Here is a 21,430-nt window from a genome sequence, read left to right as displayed (position 1 = left end):
CTTCCAAGACCCCTCCTCATGAAATCCTGGTTTTCAGTCTTGCATAATATATAACCTGCGTGCATATTCTTCTTGAAACAAGGGCTCATTTACCTTCTGAGAGGGAATCCAAGTTCTCTTTCTATGCATTGTATTTTTACTTCCTTATCTAAAAACGTAATGTATGTCTTTGTTTCAGTACACGCATCCACAGACACACATATACGTTTGGTCTATTTTTATTTCCACATATTGTGTGTAAAACACAAAAGTACAACCTAAGGTTTACAGGCAGCAAAATTCACTATGTCCCATTTGTATTTTTGGTTGCAAGTGGCTGAACTGTAATTGCTTTCTTTATTCTGGCATAACAAAGAAAAGGAGAGAGAATGAGGAAGAGGGAAAGAAAGGAAAAAAAATGTATTGAACTGGAAATGCGAAACACTTTTCCCTAGTTAATAAAATAAGCAATAAAGTTTGTAAAGCACTAGAATCAAAATCAGTGACATTGGAAATAATAACTTATAAACCCTATAATTTACATCTTGTGTTTCAGACTCATATAGTTTGACACAGACATACAGCTTGGGGCCCTCTTCCCCCTTTTTATTCAAAAGAAAAAAAAAGAAAAAAAAGAAAAACCAAAGTGACAGCAAAAAATATCTTCTTATTACAATCTTATCCTTTCTTTCTCTCCCCCTGTTTTCCCCATACAAAACAAACCATTTTACATTTTTACACAATGCCAACAAAGTCCTGCAATTCTTTCTCTTTTATGAGAGCGTACATTTCTGGAAAATCTAAAACTCTTTCATTTCTCTTCCAGGTCCATTTATATGAAGCTTGAAGGTGCCTCATGGCAAAAATGTTAAATTATTTCTTAGACATATCTTTTAAAGCAATGCTATTTAGGGCAAGGTTAAATGTGAAATAAATTCCTAATTAAAAATATTAAAAAAAGTTTGCTTAGCACATGACAAACAGCTCATTTAAAAGATGTTGCTGGAAAGCAGGAAGTGCTACAAAAAGCCTTAGATTTTCTTTAGAAGTAGTTGGCCTAAAACTGTTGTCAGGAAATATCCAGTGTTTGCCATTAAAAGGTCAACTTGTGATGAGCCATAAGTGGTATCTCACCTGAAGTATTCCTGTGTTACCTCGGGCCCCAAAAGACCATCTGAGGTACCTCTAGAGATACCATTAGAGAACATTTTATGTGTACGTGCTGGACGTGAATGAGTGGTTTCTACTGAAGTACAACAGCATAACATCACATATACTGGTACATGGCACTGCTAGCCTGAAGAGACAAAGGACAGCAAACTGCAAGTCCTTCAGGTCAGGATTAAGGGGTAGTGAAAAGCTGTGCACAGTGTCTTGCAGTGCATTTGCAGTGCCTATACAGTGGTCTCTTACTTGACTTGTGGAGCACTTAAATCTCATTCATAACTCTGTGTGTCTTTCTTCAGAATCACCCTGAGATATGTAGTGAGCAGTACATTTAGCTTTACCCCTAGTACTTTCTAACTCAACGGTATATTTCTGAAACTATAGGCTCTACTTCACAGATTTGCTTTTACTCCTGTCATATTTGCTAATGACTAGCACCTTGTATAATCATAAAAAATGCCCCAGATTTAGAGAAGTTGGATTTTGTGGGGGTTTTTTTACCCAGAGCCCAATAATTGCCAACTATTTTTTGAGTAACGTCTTTTACTAAGACATATTTCAGTGGAAAACTCTCCCACCTCACCTGTCTCAGTAGCAAAGACATATTTTGTCAAAAAGCAGTAGAATAGAAATCGAAATGATCTTTGTTTTATTATACTGATCACCTGCTACATAATTCTACCTCAAAATATATTTTGAAATGTCAGCCTCTGTCTAGATATACTGATAGGACTGGCACACTATCATCCAAAAAATGTTGTAGCTTTTTGGAGATCTCTACACCTGGTAAATTTTCCGTCTTTCAGTTTTTGAGGGAGTATTTGTTGGGTTTTTTTTTGGTGTAGTTTTTTTTTGGTTGGCTGGTTGGTTATGGGTTTGCTTGTTTGTTTGTTTTTGCTTGTCGGACTTGCCTCACCAATTTTCTTACTCACATTAATTCGTACATGTCCCAACACAGTCACTCAGTTCATGTTCCAATGAATGAAACAGCTCAAATCTAGGGGAAAGAGCAGCATTGTCATTATGGGGGAAAGCAAATGGTCTCAGCTATTAGTAATCTTTGGTCAAGGTATAAGATTTATGGAAAGTTTGCTTCTTTAATTGAAAGTTTCTCTTTTCAAACGGACATGCACAACTAGCAAATGAATGGATCATGAATGTATGTATGACAGCATTTACCTGCCTGAGTGTCTCTGTCCTTCACTGAGAGCTGTGAATCCAAAGAGCAGAGAACACATTGCCACAAATGTGTTTCCCTCACCCTTCACTATTTCTCCCCAGACTCCTAAATCTAATAGGACCACATCTCTCAAGTTGCAGTGTCTTGCTCCACCCAGACTTTTGGAAGTAGTGTCCTGGTGTTATCTTCTATCTGTAAAGTACAGCTTCCTTCTCTATAGCAGAAATCTTACAGCCTTTTGCTGCTAAGTTTAAAAGAACAGCTAGAGCCTTTCCTTGTGGGAACTAATGTGAGTAGATGTTTTATTTAACCCACTTCCAAAAGACTCTAGGGAAGATGAGACATCTTCATATATGGGGTACAGCTTTACATTTACTCAGATAAATTGAAACTAATTGTCTCTCACTCTCTGAAATACTGGTGACTCTTCCAGTGTTTTCCTAGCAACCTGGGGGCAACTAGGGTATTATGATAGGCCTTCATGTCCCCAGTCCTGTCTTCCTGAATAACCTTGTTCACCAAACGGAAAACACACAGAATTTATGTAGGAAACTTGGACAAAACACATTAAACATTTACACTATTTGTCACAGCACATACTGGGGGAAAATATTGCTCATTACATGTTTTGCTTTTGGCTAGTCTTTTCAATGTTTACTTATGTTTCCCACCTATGTTAATTCTGGTGTAGCAGTTTGTTTAAATAAGCTTTTCAGGTCACTGAAAATACCTTGGCTTATTTGCAAGTTCATATAAAAATGAGACTTCTTGAACTGCACAAAAAACTGTCTTCTCCCTCCCTAAGTGATACAATTTTGTATACCAAAGCAGAACAAGATAATGTAGACAGCAGGTTGTTTTTAAAAACAACCACCACTTCCAATTCAGACCCCAAACAAATGACTGTATGTAGTTGGAAAAGAATTCCCTCCACATCAGAACTGATCCTTCAATATATACTTACATAAGTAGCCTTGTGCCTCAATTTATCTATTTTCTTTTAAATGCTATTTAAAAATCTTATGAAGACAGTTTTTCTATGCATTCTAGTTTTAATTCCTCTTCTTCTGTTCACATTGGTGAGTATGCAATATGACAGGCAGTCTTTGTTCAACATGACTACTCATGGAAGAGGTTAGATCAGTAGATCTGTGTTAGGGGTGGCACAAAATGTTTCTTTATGATACAGCTTCTCTTGTGTAAGGAAGAGTTATGTGAACATTAGCAATGACACACGTCTTAGTGTCTCTGCAAGAGAAAACCTAATGGTTCATTCAATTGTATTGGATATGCAGCTAGTCTCTTCATGAACTGCATCACGTCCAGAAACAATAGTACAGGTGTAAAATGTGTTTATATTTTTAAAAATTTATCAGATATCATTTTTGTCTCTTGACAAATGGTTCATCAAACACCTAATGTCTTAAAACCAGATTTCCTTGTTCTTATTGGAGGAAATTAAAGTTGTATATGACAGCTAATTATATTTGGGGAATTACAGGAATAATTACCGTGGACAGACGCAAAGTATTTTATTTCTTGGAACTGGAATTGAGTGCATTTATAGAAAATAATTCTCTAAAAAGTTATCTGTAGAAGATTCCAAGCCTGATAGGACAATGAAAAAATGGGTACTGTTGTGTCAGGGAGGTGATAACAGGAGGCAGGTAACAGCTTTCTCACATCTTCACCTCCCTTGATAATGTGTGCAGTGGCTCATCATAGGTAACTGATGTTAATTTATTCAAGCACACCTGTACAGGGCCGGAAGTCAGGTAACCAGACAAAAAGTATGTATCTGCTTTTTCAATACAGCTACCCAGAGGCCCATAACTGCACAAATTTAGTTCTGGAAACATCAGCAGGTTTTAATAAACCACCTACAGATGTCTTGATCCATACAAATCAAGGAGTTTACATTTTTAAATCTGGACTGATTTAACTTGCAATCAAATGTCATGATCACACTTGGCGCCAATAGTTGCCTCATATTTATTTATAAGTCACCCTGAGAAGATATTATTTTGTTTTTAAATTTATTCATGGGGCTCAATTACCTTTCCCATCTTGTGGAACACACACGCGCACACACACACACATGCACAGGCATATGCATGCATGCTCACTTTTTGAGAAAACTTAAACCTGAAAGAAAAACCTGAGCAATGAATAGTTCTACTTAAGTAGCAGACAGACAAGATTAAAAGTTTTCACTTTGTTCCTCTGGACAGGTACACTGAGAATTAATTTATTTTCCATGCTTTGAGAGAGAGGAAACATGGTTTTCCTTTTACCTTTCCTTTGATATTACTATTAATGTTGTGTCCTAGTCTAAAACCCACTGATTTTAATAGTGTCAGTACTGAGGTGAAATGGGGTTTTAGGATGCACTAGGTCTAACTGAGAAGATGGCTCTGTCTCCTCAAAAAAAAAAAGCAGTTTCTCAACGAGACCTAATGAAGGCAAAAGGCCCACCTGTCACCTCTTTCATCACTGGTTTTGACCACAAAATCGTTGGCTCTTATAGGTGAGAGACCAAAATGAAGCCAACTGCTCTAAGAAGTTGCACCATTCAGACCTTTACCTCTGGATGTGCTCTTCAACACCGACTTAGATGAAACTTTGGCATTACTGTCCCCTTTGGTCAGGAAATAATTCTTCCCTGCTCCCATCCACATGTTTCATTCACAGTTCAGGATCATTCCCTGAGCAGCTGTAATTCAGTGCTGACTTCAAGGAATAATCACACCTATCTCTTTGTAAGGCAAACTCAGTGTCTGCTGGGACAAGACTCACAGATGAGGCTGGGAAAGAGATCAGAGGGGAATCTAACCACTGTGGCCACTGGCCCTTTCTTCTCACTTGCAGGAAAGACCTTCTCTGACACCAGAGAGAATTCATTCCTCAAGGACAAATCTTTCCATTCAAGTGCTCATTTCTCAAGGGAACTTATCTTCTTCCCATCTCTCTCTTTTCCATCTAAAAAGTTACTTGGAAAGATGTCTTTCTGTTCAAAAGGAGGTTTATGACACTGTTTCTGGCAAAACTTTTAATATGGTCTCTTTCTCTATTTAATCTCCATTGTCTTTCTGCAACAAGACATAGCCTGAACATCATGTCTTTAGAAGAAAGTACATCTGAAGTAAATTCAAGAACAGAAATGGATGAACAGCTAATTCAGGAAGTGGTTGTTGAAGTATGGAAGGAAAAGTGGTTTACTCAAGTCTAGTACTTCTAGGAAAAGAAAGTCAGAAAGACTTCTCTGAGGGAAAGACCAAAGGTCTAGGTATTAAACCTGATTTAATGAGTGATGTTACTTGTAGCTCAGAAGAATGGTGAAAATAGGTGCTTTTAAAAAAAATCTAGGCTCAGTAGAATTTGACTATTTGAAAGCAATAATGTTTAATTTTTAGAAGGGATAACAAAATTACTGTGTCATTGATAGTAAGGAGCATTACCTTACTTTGCTTTCCTTCCTCCTGAATTGAAAAAAACACATGTGAAGTGGGATCCAGAAATCTTCTGGTTATCTTGACCCTAATTTGCAAGGACTAGCAGTGGTTAGCCAAAGATCTCAGAGGATATTCCAACATTTCAGGCAGAAGGGTATTTATGCAGGTGTTGACCTTGGCACAAATGATGTAGGAATGATAAAGCTAGATTTGACCAACCTCAGCACAAATTGCTACAGGATGCTTTCTACAAAAGGGGCGGCGCAGCTCTGACACAGATAAAACCCCTCCTTCATCAAAGCAGCACTGCTTTTGCTCCTGATGTGATCTGCTGCCTCTGCTAACAAGCAGTCTGTATCACAACCCCTCCTTTCCAAAGTCCATTTTACAGTAGCTCCACCCGCTGTCAACAATTTGGAGTTTTGTGTATGTACAGGGCAGGGAGAATATTTGATTAACCTTTGATTAAATAGAGTTGCATTGGAAAAGGACTTAAGCCAAATTAGATGCCTCTAAAGGAAACAAAAAGGGTTAGCCAATGTTATCTATTTCCACTTAAACTTGTATTTTATTACACAACATAGTTAGAGCTGTGAGTTTTAGATATCTAACTAGTTATAATAGGATTAATAATATAATTAATTCAATGCTAGTAGTAGGCTTAATAAAATGACAAAAAAAGGATAAAAACTTCACAAGACTGTAAGGCATGGAATAGCTAGAACTCTAATTTCATTAAGGAGATAGCACTGAAAGTACTGAAAAAAATTTTATCTTAATTTTCAAAGCAAAGACACTGTAGCTAATCAAAGATTATGTGAGTGACTCACAACAGAAGCAAATAACAGAGACTTTTGTAATGAATCCAAAATGGGACACAAATCCATTTCAAATATTTTCCAGGAGTTATTACTGTGTGCAGTAGGTAGCTAACTTTTCATTCTCATACAGCAATTGTTAGCAAAACGCTCCTGAGTTTTTAAGTGAAATTGATTTAAGTGGCTGGAAGAAATGCTCACTTTGCAATGCTATTAATCCAGTTATCCAGCTATCTCCTTGGTGCTCTCCATAATCTGAAAAGCTAGGAATTGTATCTACTGTCTCTCTCTCAAAAATAAATATATATTTATAAGGAAGATCAGAAAAAAACCTAAAACAAATTGAATGGAAAAATTTTGGGGATAATTAAAGAGTTCGCAAACAAACAAACAAAGCAAAGAAACAAAAACAAACAAAAACCCATGCCCCTAACAAACACAAAAAAACCCCAACACCAGCAAAAAAAAAAGGGAGAGAATGTATTAATTTAAATTTTACTTCCTAACTTTATTATTAACAAAACTGCCTTATTTTTGACAAAGTATTAGAAAATGTTACTTAAATTCTTCATCTGCTTTCTTTGACATGCTGTACATATGCTTTCATTTCTGCACATTTCTAGACATTGCACTTCTGGATAAAAATGGGAAGCCCAGGGAAATTTTGTATATGTTTCTTGCTCAAGTATCTAAAAGAATTGTAATGAACCATGAGAGAATTTCTTGGTTCTTTCAAGGCATTTCCTGACTACTGTTGCAAAGCAAAAGTGATAAACAACTAACAAAAACTAAAAGGGCACTCAAATTGTACCACACCTTTGAATTTTTTGAATTACAGAACCATTCTTAAATCTTTGCAATTAAAGCATATAATATGCCTACAAATGTCTTTTGTCCCACATAACTGAATCATATTCTGAATGTTACTAATGGAATGATGTAAAAATATGGCCTTGTGTGCCTTACACAACTCAAAATGATAAGCAAATAATAATTTTATCTTTAAATATGCAGCCTGCATATTAAGATACTAAATCAGTTTTTTATTTCATGCTTGCTTTCAATAATCTTACAGGAGTATCCTATGTAGTTAAAAAAAAAATTTAAAATATGCCCTATTTTCAGGTTCTTGTCTCAGAAATATTTTATGTATGTCATCACAGTCACTCTTTCTTAGAACATCTAAATTTTTACTATGCTAACTTTATTACTACCTTGATCTTTCAATGTGTTACTGCTGAAATTTAATACACTGCATGAAGTTCCAAATCCTAAAGCTCTTACTTTGCATGCTTAATGCAAAGCTGTTTTGTGTAGTACACAACTGATTTTCATAATTCATTTGAGGAAACAGACTGACCAAACCAAATTCTTGACTAAGAAAGATTATGATTTCAGGAACTGAAAGGGGTTGCACACATCTAAACTCAGCATAGATTATGCCACTGACTCACATACTTCCCTTGTCAAATTCAACTCATGAAATTTATCAGCACACAACAAGAAAAGTCTCAATTTAGATTTACCTGCTTTGTATCCAGTAGTTTCAACCTATTGAAATGCAAACTTCCTAGACTGTCCTTCTTAGGTGTTTTGAATTTTTATTCTTATGTTTGTTCATATTTTTCTGTTTAGTGGATTTCATAAATGATAAGAGAAGACATGAGATATTTGGGGACTGTACTCTTCATCAAAAGAGTGAATTTTGGTTCCTCAGTATCCTTAACACTAACTTGCTTTTATTTTAAAAGATGTGATACGTTTCCTTTCAAAGCACATCAATTTCAATGAAAAAAATACAAAAAATCAGGAGCTGTGTGTGAAATGTTTAGCTAGGGTTAATTTCCTTCCTGTGTCTGCTGAATTTTTACAGCCTAATGAAAAAATATGAAACACAACTAAAGGAAAAGAGGTGACCCAATTTTACCATTACTCCATGAACCAGAGAGATTTTCTTATGTGACAATATGATCATCAAATGAGAGTACTTTTATCCACAAGTATGAAATAACTGTGTTATTCTATCGTCTTGATAAATTCCATCCATATTACATTTTCCTTAGGAATCAAAAAGAACAGGCTATAAAAAAAACAAACAAAAAAACCCCAAAACCAAAAAAGACCCCCCTAAACCAAAGAGTTTATGGACCAGCTGCTTCTGTTTAAGCCCAACTGCTTTTGTAATGATGCAGCATAGCTTGGGCATGATGTCATCTGAAGGGCCAGCCAGCAGAATATACCCTGGTTGATCTTAAAAATATGTAGGGAAGCCTCTCCTCTCTGAATGTGCATAGTTTCCTCTGGTAGAGAAGGGAGTTGTTCACATGCAGAAAAAAATAAAGTAGACTAAACCATAGTGGATAGAGATGTGTGTAGGTTCTACTTAAGAAACAGACAATGATTTTCTTAATATATACTTGTTCTCACTACAACATAGCACCTAGTTTTAAAAATTAAAGATAATAAAGAACAACCTTCTAATGCTTCTTGTTTGCTTTTGTATGACCCTATGAGGATGGAAATGATTCCAGTTCTTCATTACCTATCTCCATCCATCCATTCAACCATCCATCCTCCCTTCCCCTCCTTCTTAGTTCTGTGTTTTGATATGCATGCAAAGAGATATTTGTATTGTATATAATTTACTATACACTTAATAGAAGGTTTTCTTGTTTTAAATGTTACAGGGAGAAGAAATGTAATGAGGTCTGCAGCTTATAAACGGCAGTACAAATGTGTTCACAGGAATATAGAAAGCATAATGACATTTAAGAGGATGGCACAATATATACCATTCTGAATGCCAAGGAACAATGAAAATCTTAAAATGATAAATCTCTTTCAATGTCATGGGAACACAATTGTCACTTGTCATTACTGTACATCTCTCTATTTCTTCATATAGCCTAAACTGCCTATTCTTCCATAATTCAACACATTTAATAATGCAGAAAATCAATTAATATTTACTGACCTGTCTCTGCTTCTCCGTGATGGGAACGCAGCGTTACAGCCAGCCACTGTGCAGACATGCATCTCTTTTAAATGAACATTTCGGTAGTGAAGCTTCACACTGTAGGAACTCTTGAAACTTTTCTTGCAAACATAGCAGATCTTGGGATCTGGGCTGGAGCACATTTCACCTTCTGGGGAGAACTTTTGAGGGCTGCTGTAGTTGAATGTAGAAGCAAAACTTTCATGAAGAGCAGCCATACTGGCACTGCCTCCATTGTACAGTCCATATTGGCTCATATAGAACATATCATATGTAGGGTCTGTATACTCTTCCTTCACCTTAATGACATCCTGGTTGGAAGAGTCATTGTGGTTTTCATCTGGTCTGTCACTGTGCATCATAGATTTTTCACCAGGTTCGTGGAGGCGATCATCGCCTTCCAGTGATTCTTCACACAATTTGGGCTCTGATGACTCTGACTCATTTTCATAGTCTCTCTCATGTTCCTGGTCTTCTGATGTCATGCTGTCTGCCCTTCTTATGTCTGGTCTGGACATACATCTGCTTCTGTCACTTTTGGAAAAGTCTTTCACAGACAGGCCTGGGCTCATTTCCTCCTGAGAATGGCAGTGATTGTCATGACCAATGTCATTCACCATCGTGCTCCTGTCATTCACCTCTTCATCTTCATCATCAAACTCATCAGCAGTGTCAATAACTTCCTTTTCAATTTTAACTGGCATGCTTGACTTCCTTGGCTTCTTCTTGGGGGCAAGGTCTGCATTGGGCTCTGGGGTGGGCATCAACACTGAAGGTACCGATGACTCTGAAGGAGGAGGGGGATGCTGCTCCATTCCACTCACTGCTGGTATTATGGGACTGGTTGGGAGTGAGGTTGGAGGACTCACCATCTCTCCAGGAGTAAGCAAATTTCTGTAAAAAGGAGGAACAGGTTGGACAGTCTTTAAAGCCGGGAAGACCAGCTGACTGGGAAGAGGGTTCTGTAGTACTGGGTCTAGAGGGGGAGTGGTAAACCCCATTGGTGGACGCCCAGGGCTTGTTAAAGTTAGGTTGGATTTTGTACTTGCTATGACAGGAGTGGCGGCACCTGATGTAGCACGAATTAGATCTTTGTCACGGTTATTCCTTAGCATAGGCATGTGGAGGCGGGGATTTGGGTTAGCACTGTGGCGATTGCGGCTTCTAAGAGAGCTGAAGACCATATTGCAGCCTTCAATAGTGCATCGATGCTTGATTTTCAGGTGCACAGCATTGTAGTGGATTTTAAGAGTACCTTTGTCATAGAAAGTTTTGCCACATGCATTGCAAAACACTCTTCCTTTCCTGGAGGCTGACCCCATTCTCCTCATTCTGTGAATTCGGAATGAGCTTTTTGTGTGTTCTGTTTTCGATAAATCATTGACTGGTGTAGGCGTTTGAACAGGAGAGACACATGCTGGCTCAGTTTTGGGCTCCACATTTGTGATGCTGGTCAAAGCATTCCTGCTGGATGCTTGCTCATTCTTGAAAGGCGTAGGGGAAACTTCAGATTCACTGCTCTCATTATATTCATTTTGGGTCGTAAGGCTTGGTTCACGGAGCCTCATTGCTGGCTGTTCCAGCAGGAGGCCATTTGGAGGCAGCCCCAGCAGTGGAGCAGAGACTGGATTTATGTACTGGAATGGAAGCAGGAATGCAAGGCTATTCGGGATGTTTTCAAAATGATGAATGCTAGAAGGGTTGCTATTCTCCAGGTGAGCAAGGAGACTTGGGCTCCTGGTGCGATTATTGCTTTCAATAAAAGTCCTTATATCTGAATCTGTCTTTGAAGATGGCACAGCCACAGCCTGCCCTTCTTTTTCTTGAATTGCCATCAGCTCCACGATAGATTTCGTTTCTCCAAATCTCAGGAATTGCTGAAGGGTAATGATCTCTTCTTCCCTGGACATGATGGCCCAGCGGTCCAGCACCTTGCCCGCAGCATCCTAGAGGCCATATCAAAGAAACAACAAAGACAAACACAAAGAAAAAACTTATTGATTCTGCATAATTACTGAAGAAATTGCTCTGCTGCCTGAACATGAAACACTACACTCAAAAAAAAAGATGGAAACAGTGTTTTGACCAAAAAATACAAACTTTCCATCCATGCAAATACTGTCATAAGAGTCACAGTTAGAAAACCAGATTGAGTTTAATAATGTCAGAGTAACAAAATGTAGACCCTGGGACTCTGTGATCTAAAATGCTTTCAGTATTTTTATTTTAACAACAGTGATCTCTGTAGAATGCTACTGTTTAGAATACATTAGTAAAACATGAACTGCTGCTGTGCACACCACTGTAAAATAGAAAAAATTGCACCTTAATCACTATTAAATGGTAACACTATTAGAAAGAGCTAAATGAATGCATTTGATAGATTCTTCCTTAAATACAAGCAGATATAAGACTGAAGTAATTTATAGGCCATTTCACAAAAAACTTTGATGCAAGGCAAAATGTCTTAAAAATAGCACATAACACTTGTACCTTAATCCTTTTTTCCCCGGACTATTACTGGCAATTGATTGTAAGCTTGCAATTTTGGTATGGTTTAGACTTGAGAGATTACTTTTTTTGTAGCCTTGTTATAAATGACAGTTAAAAATATATAAAAAGTAAGGATCTGATGGATGTAGGTAGCATAAATGTGTAAAAATGTTGTCTCTTAACATTGCCTTCTGATAGCAAGGGAAAAATCCAGAGAGAATACACATCAGTAATCACTAGACTATCTGTTGTTAAATATACATTAAAAAGCATTTCACACTTTCATTTTTGCTAGTAAGCATGAGATTTGCCTGAAGGTAGGACTTAAAAATTCTGCAATGTAATGTCAGGCAATCCATTCCAGCAAGTATTGATAAAAACATATTAAAATACTTATATAATGAATACATCATTTTATTGGCATCTTTCCTTTTGGGCAAATGCTGGACATAACATTAGCACAGTAACTATAACCAACAAGAAATGTGGAAGGCCATCAAACCAGATTTATTCCAATGCTTCCTCATGCATTAAACAGTTCTAAAGCCTTACAAGACACACCACCATACTGCCTCTGATACTTTTACATCTGAGTCTCAGGTTCTGAACCTTATCTGAAGACTTTGGACTACACATTATTGTAAAAACCATTGACTTTTGTATGATTATGAAGACTGAAAATACCTTTCTTCCCCTCCAGCCCCTTTACCCCCTGGATTTATTTTTTTATTTATTAAATTAATTAATTATTTTCAGTCTACAGAGGATTGATTCTTCTCTTCCCTCACATTTTCTAGAGCACTGAAAAATATAATTTTGCAATGTCAAATACTAAAGCATGCATTTAACTAATTACAGTTGATTTTATTGTTTCAGTCTGGACATGTTCAGTTCAGCTCACCTCTCTGGGTATAAAGTTAATGCGAAAGGTTAAGGCCATGTATGTTTCAGTACCTTAGATACAACTACAAAATCTTTAGAAATGCTCCACACACAAACATTTTCACTCAAACCCTGAAAGACTCTGAAACCCTCAACAGCAAATAACTTGGAAAATCTTACCCAGTTGACCCAGATGGAAAGCCCCAAAACCCATCTATGTGTAGAAAATGTTCAGTCTGTGTTTACAGTGATGAACAAAACATCATGATGCGGATGCTGGTTTTGGTTTGCAGCATTAGTCAGGTAATGTCCCCACCTCTGAACACCCATAAGCACAGTGGACATCTTTGATTTCTATGTTCTTACAGTTCTTGATGTAGCAGTATTTTACAGGCAGTCATTACCATCTAAGGGAAATCATCTAGAACATCAAAATTCCCTCCCAACAAGAAAAATAAGTGAAACAAAACAAAACCTAAATTGGATGAGGAGTGGAAGGAAAAAAACACCAAGCCATAAAAAAATTAAAGGACAGGTTTATATTTTAAAGCTCCAATATTGTATTTGGTTTTTTCCATCCAATTAACTTTACCTATTCTCTCCTTGGGTAAGATCTAAAATTTGTTACATCTACTTCAATTCCTACATGGAACTGCAAAACCAGACTTGGTTCAGATTTTGATCACTGTCACATCTGACCTGGTCTATATGCACACATTTCCCATCCCAAATCACAAATATTAATTCCTTCTAACTGTAACTCTGCTTACATATATTGAATTAGGATTCCTGTCTGCTGCCAGCTGCAGGCTGCTTTGTAATTTACTATTGCTACATTTTATTTTGTTTTTGTTTTAATTTGTAAATCACTCACACATGTAACGGATGCTTTACAAAAATGGATATGTACGTAAATAAAAGTTAATCACAGACAGCTCAAAATTAACTCATGAGAATAGTAGGTAGAGATCCTACAATAGACTCCCACATATAACGGGAAAGCAGTGTCACACAGTCCCTCCCTGAAGGCAGCACAGTCAGCTCTCTGCATACACAGAACCGGCAGGCAAGCATCTAAATGGAGGGCTTCCCTGTGTGCTTTGAGGGAATTATTCCACATCTTAACTGGGCAAAGCTGGCACTTATCTACATGAGTTATCTCTTGATGAGACGCTACTACCCTTTGTTTCATTTTGTTTAAGAGTTTACAATGAGGAGCACCAGACCTTCAGCAGCTGTAAGTCCCCCTGATCAGAGAAACTGGCAGTCAAGGTTGTGATAGTCATGGAGTTACCCTTGCTGTCATAAAAAAGTAGGGAATCAGAAAGTTGCTCTTAAATAATCCTTGTCTACTCCTGCTAGTTATATCAAGCTTTAACTTGTTAATTTTCAGCAAGAAGTTGTTTGGCCTTTTTTGCCCAACAAAAGTAAACAGAAATGCACAGATGCCTATATTCCATAAAACCCTCACTGCTTATGGATACTGTCTAGCATATGCTTCAATATTTACATAGTGAAAGCATTCCATAAATCATTGTAAGTATGTATTATGCAAAACTAGATAAAGAGTGAATAGGAATGTCATTTTTTGATAAAAATTAAAATTAACAAAAAATCTAGCCATTATCCCATTTGAATTTAGCTATAACTAGCTAGGGATCTTTCTGTATATAGTAATACTTGATTAGAGGTTCAAGTCCTTTCTTACACGTAATCGATTTCTTGTTTCTTACAATCTCTCATGCTAAATTTTCTCCCCGAAGCCATTAAAGCATATCAACATTTAAATACTTCATGACAAAAGGTTCCAATTTATATTACTTTTTTCAGCTCACAACTGATTAAGCCAAGCCTCCTGTGACAATGTGTACAAGGAAGTCAGTGAGTACAGAGATACCACTGCATGCATACAGCTCTAAGCCAGGCAGTAGACAAGTAAGCCCAATCTGTACAACATACACTGATTCTCTTCCTTCTTTGTCCATACAGCCTTGCTTTGATTTTTAATTTAATCTATTTTATTTTATTTTGTCTTATTTATTTATTAAATTTTATTTTACTGTGTGGATATCTTTCTCACAATTTCAGATGGAGAAAGTCTTTTAATCTTTAAACTATATTAAATTGACCTCCAAGGATACAAGACATAACCCTGAACCTTTTTTAACTCTAACCACACACTCAAGCCTATTATTTGAATAGATACAGCTCCATGTACATACTACATACACACATACTACATTAGATCTGTAAAGTAATATCATGGTTAATCACCCTGAACCTGGCTTCTGATTTTTGCTGATGGTATGTTAGGAAGAGAAGTATGTGTCAGGATATGTTAGGGTACATCTTGTCTTAAACTTCTGGGTCTAGAAGAACACATGGTGGTATCAAGATGATTATCGTGAATGACACAAACAGGCAACAACAGAAAATGGACACAAAGATCACTCTAATTTTTAGGAGCTTAACTAGGGATGATTGCGAAGGTGAGTCTTTGTTTCCTGAAGGCCTTTAGCCTTTAAATCTTTCAATTCAGTTTTAAAGCCTCCCAATTTAAAAAGTGCCTATTTAGAAAATAAGGGCTTCTACACGAGCATATGCTATAAACATACACCCTAAACCTTGAACTTTTGTTACGAAATCAGTTGTTTTAAATTCTCATTTTTTGTGAGAAGCTCCCACGACTGCTGTGACTTCATTAGAGGCAGAAAATTTTATATACACACAGAGAGACACATTTGCGTACATACACAACACAGAATTTTTGCAGTTCTATTCTATTTTACTGATTCACTTCTTAGCATAGGAAAAATGTATGTGTACACCTGCCTGGATACACAGTGAGAGATGACTATACAAGTCCGAGATTAATAGAAAGGTTAAGAAGTAGTTAGATTGCTTCTAAAACTAGCCTTATGTTCTAGGAAACACTCAAGGATTATTTTCAGGCACTACTGAGATAACTGCTAAGAACCACTCAAAGTTATACAGAAAAAAAATAATTGCTAGGCTTCATACTTTATTAAGTTTGCATATGCACCTAAACTGTGACTTTTGATGCATATCAGTGAAGTTTCCTTGTTACAAAATATTGCATAGATACGTTTGATAAAATAATTAGGCAAGCCCAGAGTTTATCATGAATCTTTCTTCTATAAGCCCTTCTTAAGGAGCTATGTATTTTCTAGCTGATCTCAAAGAAATATTTTGAATGCAGCTGTAACAGTTGAAAAGCAGATTGAAATATATTAATTTGGTCATACTATAATTGCACAGGATGGTTTTAATTAGGGTGTAGACAGAAAAAAAAGTAACATTTGTTTCTAATAAAGAAAAGACTTCATAATTTCCATGATTTAGGGTTTGTTGTTTTTGTTTGGCTGAATTTCCCAGAAGCATCTCTTTGCTTCATAATTGAATTTCAAGCTGTTACACTATGGGTAGTCTTACTACTCCTGGGGTAAAAGTTACCAAAACTGTGCAGCAGCACACCAACTCAGCACAGATGGGACAATGTGCAACATCTCTAACTCATTTTGTCTAACTCCCACTGATCTCAGTAGAACCAAAGTAAGCCCTCTATCTAGTTTTCCACAGAAATACACTCACACATGCAATCAGATACTCATTTTCCTGGTAGGAGTTTTTACCATGCTGAATCTCACTCACCTTTGCTCCTGTAAACATGAAGAAAAGGTATGCATACTTGCTCACTGTGATTTTACATGTGCAACTAATACGAGATTTAACACACTCAATCTGCAAAGAGGCATGGTTGAAATTTTTTCCCCTCAGCTGTCACTTCTGATCCTCCTCCCACCAGCCTCCCTTCACCAATGGAAACCATATGAAAAAAATGCATGTTTAAGTGTCAGCAGTCCTTTCCTCAAGTTGTACTGCTGCAGCAGGAGCAAACAGTGCAGCACTACTGAGTTCTCAGTCAATAATGCAAAACCTTTATATTTTGACTTCACTGCAGCCTCCGTTCTGCTAGAATTGATAGATATTCTTCCCTTCTGGCACCCCCTTTCTCTTACCAGTTGTTTGCCTTGCCCCAAAGACACAGGGTATGCGTGAGGATACCTGCATGCTACAGGAGAAGAGAAGGTGACTGTCTCTCCCCAAAGAATCACTGAGAATTACATTGGCAATGTGTATTCAAACAAAGAGTAGCGTGAAGGAGACCTTATTTACTTATATATATAGATGTATATCCTTACAGGCTTACTTTGCTGCCAGGTTTGTAACAGTATTTGCCCTGGTTGCTCTTTATTCGCCACATCTCCTTATGCATTCAGCAGCAAAAAAGTTTTGTGTTTTGACAAAAAGGACCCCCAAAGACTTTTGCAAACTTTACAAACTGATATTGTAGACACTGGGGCAAATCTGGCTGCACTATAGATCAAGAATAATTGCACCATAAACCTGGAGTAATTCCATGGACCACACTGGAAAGTGATTTTTGACCTAACTTAGCCCTGAAACATGATGTGGAGCCAAATCTGTGGGAATATATATTGGGGGTGTACCACCATGGTGGAACACAGCAGCTGTGTAACAACGCACAGGAGCACTGCTCAACGGTTTTGGAGTGAAAGTGAGGAACACCATGTCCTCCTGAAACTGCAGATGAAACATAAGGCAGTGGAATGCAATAACCGCAGCGGAAACCTGGCCGGGACAATGCCGTTAACCACCCACACTCTCACTTAATGGCCTTCAGGGTCTTTATTGACCAAAAGTATGCAGGTCTTCTGTTTCATATCTTATCCCAAAGATGCATGCAGTGCAGACCCCTCCCTGCACAAGCAACCTGCTGGGGTGCTGGTTCTGGACTAAGCTTCATTGAGTGATATGAAAACACTGGATCCTGAGCACATGACTCTTTTTGGGGACTGAAATTCCTTGTAGTGTACCCCAGTTGCAACATGCCTTTTCATTTCTCAGGTTCATCAACCTTAAATGCCCTTGAAAGCATTGTCCTGAAAGATGATGACACTCCATCATTTGCCAATTACAAAGCATCTATGTGGATTGGGGGTAATGTCTCTTACTGATTTCAGAAAAGAAACAGTAATTTGAATTCTTTCCCCTCTTCATGAATGTGTATTCACCTCTGCAAATCCAGTGAAACTATTAGGATGCAAGAGAACTAGTTTTAAATGCTTTGTCTGATTTTTTAAACATGTTGTTTGACTTTTGATAAAATACTCACTTTGTTATAGAATGCTTTTGATTATGGACCAGATAAGAATGTATAATTCACAAGATAGTGACTATTTTTTTCCTGAACAACACCGAATATAGTATTTTTATTTTTAAAACTATAATAGATCACTGTGGGGTTATAGCGTATTTAATCAGAACAGCTTGAGCTTTATTTAATCATAGCAACTACGTATTTGGGTGCCAGAAAAGTTTTTTTTCACATCAGATGTCTGTCCACACTTAGAGGTAAAAATCTAAGCACAACAAGAGTCTGATACTCTTCTTGCATTTACTAGTTTTCACAGTGTTATAACTGCTGTGTTTTAACCCCAGTTGGCCCACAGCACCACACAGCTGCTCACTCACTATTCCCTCTGACCCCGCTGGGCAGGAGAATCAGAGAGTAAAGGTAAACCTTCTGGGCTGAGACAAGAACAGTTTCATAATTGAAATAAAATAAAATATATTACTATTACTGGTAATGAAAAGGAGAGAGTAATAAAACCCAAGAGAAAGAAGTGATGCACAATACAATTTCTCACTGCCTGCTGACTGATACCCAGACTGTCCCCAAGCAGTGACTGGCCCCTTCCAGCCAACTCCCCCCAGTTTATATATTGGGCATGATGTTCAAGGGTATGGAACACACCTTTGGCCAATTCAAGCCACCTGTCCTGGCCATGCTCCCTCACAGCTTCTCCTGCAACTGGTTGCTGGCAGCATATGAGACACTGAGAAACTTCTTGGTTTAGGGTAAACACTACTTAGCAACAACTAGAAATCAGTGTGTTATCAACAGGATGCTCATACCAAATCCAAAACACGCTACTGCACCAGCTACTACCAGAAAACAACTAACTCTATCCCAGCCAAAGCCAAGACAAAATACTATGATGTCAACAAAATTTGCTTTGATTCACAACCATCATGGTGGTGACAACTATTAAAAGGCAAAAGATGCCACTAATTGAGGACAGCAGAATTCCTGCTAGCATGGACACAAATTGACTCTTTAAGCTTTAAGAAGATCCAAAGCAATTTTTCAGCAGTTCTCTTTATCTCATTTATTTTGAGATACTAGGGCCACTTCCCAAGTATTTTGCCCTTCTCACCCCAAGAACTGCACAAATTTTCAAATGCAAACATTTATTCCCTTCCCCATCCACTCTGGTTGAGACGTCCCAAAGACTTTTTGAAATAAGAAATTAATGTGAGGTGAACATATGCTTTATGGCAGCTGCTCACAAAAATATTTTTAATGCACACTAAAGGGGAAGAATTTGTTCTCAACATTCCTGAAATGGAAGATTTCATTGAAATTGTTTATTCAAATTTCTTAAACAGCTTTGAAATCCACAACCGTGGACTTGAAGTACAAAGAATATTTTGGTGCCTTTGCTTCTCTACAACCTGCTAGAGTGGAAAATTCATTGAAGTTCTGAAGAAGCTTTGCCACTAATTTGTGGCAAGTAACAGTGTGTTTGTCCTTAGGCCAACATGGCTACTAGAGGCAATTAAATCACCAAGCACATGGTGTATGTGTGTAAAATTTAGAGCATATGAGGTGTCACAGGCACTTCTCAGCTAATATGTAAACAGAGACATGAACAAGCCACTGAAATAATTTCAGGTACAAAATAACTTCAGAACACAATTTTGCATGCAGGTGGGTTGGAAATAACCATAATGCATGTAACAATAACAATGATCGATTTTCATTCTCACTTTCACCAATTTTTGCATATATATTTGCCCATTTTGGTACTTTTACTTTTTGGTGTTACTGCTGCAAAATTCAGTGAGGAGTAAAGTTATGTTTTCTCTGGTTTTCTGTGCTTTGGCAGTCTTTCAGTAAGTGTAGTAAGCTCTTTCTGAGCCTCAGTTTCACTAACACTGAAAGAATGACACATAATTTTTATGAGAAACAGGAAATATTCACTGCCCTGATGAGGTATTGTATTCGCAATACACATGGCCACAAGAGACACCCAGACTCTCTTCAGCCAAGACCTTTCCCAATGTACCGTGTGATAATATAAACAAATCGTGTCTGATATCCTTGCTCTACTAACATGGACTGCACCAAATGCTGGGCAAGACATCTAACCAGTCAAGTCAAATCAAATTATCAGATGGCCCTTCCCTCACTTTTTAACTGGAAAATGCAACCAACAAAAACTGAGTCTTTCTGGGCTTGTAAGTAAAATTTCCTACTAAGTCAGTAAGAAATTTGCCTAACTGGGGGCATTGTAAGGAATTGAGAAGTTGCCCAAGGATGTAAACACTGGAATGAAAGTGCCAGTGAATTACGCTCATAAACTGGATTTCACTACATCCTTGGTTTTCTGATTGAATCCAAATTGTGTCTCAATAAGGGGATTCAGCTGTACTATATGCAGGATATATGAACGGCAGAAGAATCAGGAGATTGATTTCCATCTTTACTATTCATTAGGGGACATGCATTATTACTTGCAATATATACTACAAGATCTTAATGAGGCTTTTTTTCTTTTATTGCTTACTGAAAAAATTTACAACGAAAAACCACAAGTGTGTCATAGGTGGCAATGTGATGCAAAAGAGAGACAGCAGGGTGCAAAAGTGACACCAAAAAGGCAAAGGTCACTGGAATATAAAAGGGCATAAAGCGAGCTATCAGTTTGAACCTATTAGAGGCAGCGAAATGCAAGAGAAAGTGGGGAAATTATATTACAGTGTACAAAGTAATAATAACTGTGCCTTCATGTCTTAATACCCTCTTGTCCCAGCAGTCCTGACTTTCTAGGCAGCCCACTTCTCCACATTAACAGTAGTCATTTGGAGAGCAGCAAACGTGCCATTAGAAGCACTTTTACAAGTGTATATTCATCCTCCAATTAGCTTAATGTGGCTGCTTTCTGCATATTTTCTATCCAGGCTTGCACAAATCTTATTAATATTTCCCCCTAGCGCTTTGACAGATTACCTTGTCATTATGCATCCTGGAGCCTTTTAAACAATATGGGTAAACTACTGTTTGCGAGGTTAATGACAATTATCCCCTAATTACTGCATAAGTCACTCAGTCCACTTTATCTCATAGGCAGGGTTCTGCTCTGTGTATCTGCCATTGTGTCACTGTAAATGAATCTTGTATAGCTATGTTTATCTGTCGTTGCCTTGTAAATTACACTGACAGAAGAATGAACAAATTACTGTGTATCATCACTTAAATACAGCTTCTGATAAAAAAATGTCCCACAAGCACAAC

At 37.5% G+C, this 21,430-nt stretch overlaps 1 protein-coding gene across 11 annotated transcripts in view; it reads right to left on the bottom strand.

The window, feature by feature from the left end:
* The window catches only part of BNC2 (basonuclin 2), a 349,594-nt gene that overhangs the window by 37,928 nt on the left and 290,236 nt on the right, over positions 1-21,430 (bottom strand). For all 11 annotated transcript variants that reach the window (XM_042053948.1, XM_042053947.1, XM_042053945.1 and 8 more), the window contains one exon: positions 9,571-11,537. In XM_042053948.1, the coding sequence (XP_041909882.1) occupies positions 9,571-11,537 (1,967 nt within the window). The remainder of the gene's footprint in view (positions 1-9,570; positions 11,538-21,430) is intronic.

Source organism: Corvus kubaryi, unplaced genomic scaffold, assembly GCF_017639235.1.
Source record: "Corvus kubaryi isolate FWS band 111438036 unplaced genomic scaffold, C.kubaryi_AGA036_p1.0 split1-37296, whole genome shotgun sequence".
NCBI classification, from domain to species: Eukaryota; Metazoa; Chordata; class Aves; order Passeriformes; family Corvidae; genus Corvus; species Corvus kubaryi.
The sequence above is the reverse complement of the archived record's forward strand: the minus strand, read 5'-3'. Positions and strand labels throughout refer to the sequence as shown.